General features: G+C 35.9%; 1 protein-coding gene across 1 annotated transcript; it reads left to right on the top strand.

Annotated features, from left to right (window-relative positions):
• On the top strand, nt 2,372-2,877 carry LOC107641730 (the record flags this gene model as incomplete). Its single annotated transcript, XM_016345202.2, is given in 2 exon segments — nt 2,372-2,523; nt 2,641-2,877. Coding segments are annotated over 2 exon segments (170 nt in total), but the record flags the coding sequence as incomplete, so codon positions are not given.

The following is a 3,689-nucleotide window of genomic DNA, read 5'->3' as shown; positions in this document are numbered from 1 at the left end:
GGGGATTTACTCACCGGAGGACGGATATGGAGAGATTTTTCTACGCACGAGTACGGGGGGCGGGGGATGAGGTCCCCACCCCGTGGGTATCCGTATAATCCCCGTTAGTGTGCAATTACTAAAATAGCCCTTATATATATAGAATTCAAGAAACCATAATTCTCTCTACCTATTCTCCATCAGTCCGACTCTCACTCTCATCTCTCTCTCCTCATGTCTCATCTCTGCCTATTCTCCTAACCCTTAGTGGTCTCCGCTAGTCTGCCATCCTCATAGCCATCAGCCGCCAGTCTCACTCTCACCAGCGAGATCGCTTCTCCGTTTTTCCATTGTGGCCATCTCCAGTTGGTCTTCACTCTCAGCTGGCGGACAGTATCACAGTGATGCAACAATAATCATGTCCCTTCATCCGTTTTGCAGTCGTCATCGCCTTCTTCGCAGCCACCGTCGACTTCCTTTATTCGCTGTGCTTCCTTTGTTCATTGTGCTTCCGTCATCACCCTCTGTGCAGTTCGCAACGCCTCCTTTGTTCGCAGTGTCGTCGCCTTCTGTACAGTTTTTAGCGCCGCCGCCCTTTGACTTTTTATTTGGATCTGAACTGATTTATTTTTTCATAAGATTTTTTTGTTATGAATGATGTGTTCTATGTACCGTCGCCCTTTGTGCAGTTCTCTGCGCCACCGTTCTTTGATTTTTTATTTGGATCTGACTGATTTGTCTTTTCTCTGAACTGATTTGTTTTTTTGTTTGATTTTTTTGTTATGAACAATGTGTTCTTTGTACTGATTTTTGGGATAAAGTTTTGGTTATGTTATGAATTTTGATTATGTTCATGGCCTCTGAATTTTAGTTATGTTCATGGCCTCTAATCTTTGATCTGACTTTTTTTAAATTCATGGGTACCCACAGAGATACAAATATCCAGTAGATATAGGTATTCGTTACCCGTCACGAATATGAGATGGGGACAAGAAGACTTTTAGAGTCACAGAATGAGAATGGGAGCATGTTTTTGTCTCCATGAAGACTCGATGCCATTCCTAACATTGATAATGGGCTAAAAACCTAACTATGTGAAATAAATAAATAAATAACCTTTCGCATGAAAGAAAACCTCAATTGAAACCTAATANTTAGAAAATAAAGATAATATTTTTGCTCTGATATCACATGTTATTTATTTCATAAAATCAGTAATTTATGTATTTTTATTTATAGCCATAAAATCTTTAATTCAATTTGAAACTTTCAATTCTTAAATCATCAACTCAGATGGAGTTAGAGTATTTATTATGATGATTAAAATTGGAAACCCAAATTTTACAAAATTTATAAACAGTCATATTTTTTTTCATCAAAGAACAATCTAACTATCAATACATTTTTTTCAAAGATAAATGTTATTTTATTATTATAAAATAAAGATGTTTCCATAAAGAAGTACAAAAGAAATTGGATATTCCCACTTATCACCAACCGTGATTGAAAGACAAATAGTTTAAAAAAGAGTAAAGTAAGAATAAAGGGAAATTAGCAGATCCATCAAATATGGCTATTAAGTTCACGCACTAAACTGCTAGCTTCTTTCACTATCTCTGCCGGGTTTATTAGCTTCTCAAAAACACATCGATTCCTTACTTTTCAAGTGCTCCAACACAGCGCCGCAATGAAGAGGATCGTTTGTTTACCGTTGATTTGAGCCGCTACCCAAGATAAGGCTCGTTGCCACCAATTGAAAAATGTCTCCTCTTCTTTCTGCCATTGGTCAGAGGTTATTAAGCGTAGACTCCAACAGAAGGCATTGGAACAAGACACGAGGAATTGATTCATCTTTCAGCATGCATTTTGGGCAAACAACGGGGTGAATGTAAATCGGCTATGAATTTGTTGCAATACTAGAAGCTTTTCATGAAGATTCTTCCATAAAAAAATCTTAATTTTATGAGAAAATTTCAATTCCCAAATGCTATTTCATATTCTGTTATTTTGTATTTTCTGAGATCTCAATGAAGTAGAAGAATGAAAGAACCCATAAACAATACAATTAATAAAATTTTTTGATAATTATAATACTATCCAAACTAATTTTTATATTAATAAATTAGACCACAAATAGAATAAAAATTTTAATATTTTTTTCTCAATAATATTATTTTTTTTATCTTTAATTACTCAGTGACACAATTTAGGGCACACTTTCTGCTTATCACACAACATTAGCTTGGTGATTCTACAATTTAATTCACATTAGAATTGGAAATTTCAGATGAGGAAATGAATTTGCGGTTTATCTATGAATTACGTGATTTCGACTCACACCAAAAACAAAACCTAATTGGATTTTCCGTTTGTTGTCAAATTTCCAATGCAGGATCTGCATCCGCAGCTCAAGGTTCGAGTCAAACAGGCGACGCTGGTTTAGCATTCTTTTCCGGTTCAAATGCTTCGGCACCAGCTGGTGGGAAAGCCTCTCTTCAACCCAAGAGAACTCCTGTTTCCAAAGAAGAGATTGAGGCCATTTTGGTATGTATTTGTAATTCCTCTTCGCATTCCAGAATGCACTTTCTTGGTCCATCTTTTGTGAGATGAATATTTTGGCTGTGGAATTATTTATAATTAAACTTTCTTATCTTGTGGCAGTTGGGCGGCTGCTTCTAATCGAATGAGTTCTGAAAAATGGGGCAGAGAAGACTACACCATATCACACTCCTTTTCTGTAACCCTGATTGATGATTATTTTTTGCATGCTGTGTGTTATTTTGGAATACAACAGTGTACTGATTATAATACTTGTCAATAATGTAAGTGTTTGCCACCATTAACTTTTTCCATTGATGAAATTCACATATTGTTTCTGGAGAAAAGGTTTGTCCCTCTTGGTTTTGGTTTCATCTATGATGAACTGTTGTGGTTACTTGTCTAATTAATTACTAATTACCCTACCAATTAATCAGATCTCATTACGGAATATGAGTAAAGTAGTAAACAAAGAGACACATGAACATAGTTGATAGCTTGATATGGATAAGGCTAAATCCTGTTACGGCATAATCTGTGTTTTTCTATTATAACACGATCCTTTCATATAGGGGTGGCAATGGGTAGGGTAGGGTAGGGTTTGGATCCAACCCTAACCCTACTCGCGGGTTGAGATTTTTATATAAACTCAACCCTATTATACCCGCGAGTTGAAAATATTCCAACCCTAACCCTATCCGCTCTTAACCCGCGGGTATTCGATCCTATCCGCGGGTTACAAAAAATATACAACATTATTATATAACTTGATGATAATTTAAAATAGAATTGATTTTTATATAAAAAAATTATTAAATTATCAATTAATGATTTTCTTTTAGTGATTAAGGATATTTTACATTTAGTGAGAGATTTTTTGTTCAACATCCACTTAAAACATATTTTTATATAAGTATATAATATAAACATATATAAAGTACGGGTTGATCGGGTAGTGTTGAGGTTCAACCCGCACCCTACCCGACCCGCACAAGAATCGTACTCGTACTATACCCTATTCGCTACAGATCGGATTGACAACCCTACCCGATCGAATGGGATCGGATTAGGTACTCGCGAATAGGGTAGATATTACCACCCCTACTTTCATGTTCGTAAATTGTCTAATTACCTGGGACTGTAGTGCATTTTCAATGTCACTTTGTAATCAT

This window comes from Arachis ipaensis, chromosome B05 (genome assembly GCF_000816755.2).
Source record: "Arachis ipaensis cultivar K30076 chromosome B05, Araip1.1, whole genome shotgun sequence".
Classification (NCBI taxonomy): Eukaryota; Viridiplantae; Streptophyta; class Magnoliopsida; order Fabales; family Fabaceae; genus Arachis; species Arachis ipaensis.
The sequence above is the reverse complement of the archived record's forward strand: the minus strand, read 5'-3'. Positions and strand labels throughout refer to the sequence as shown.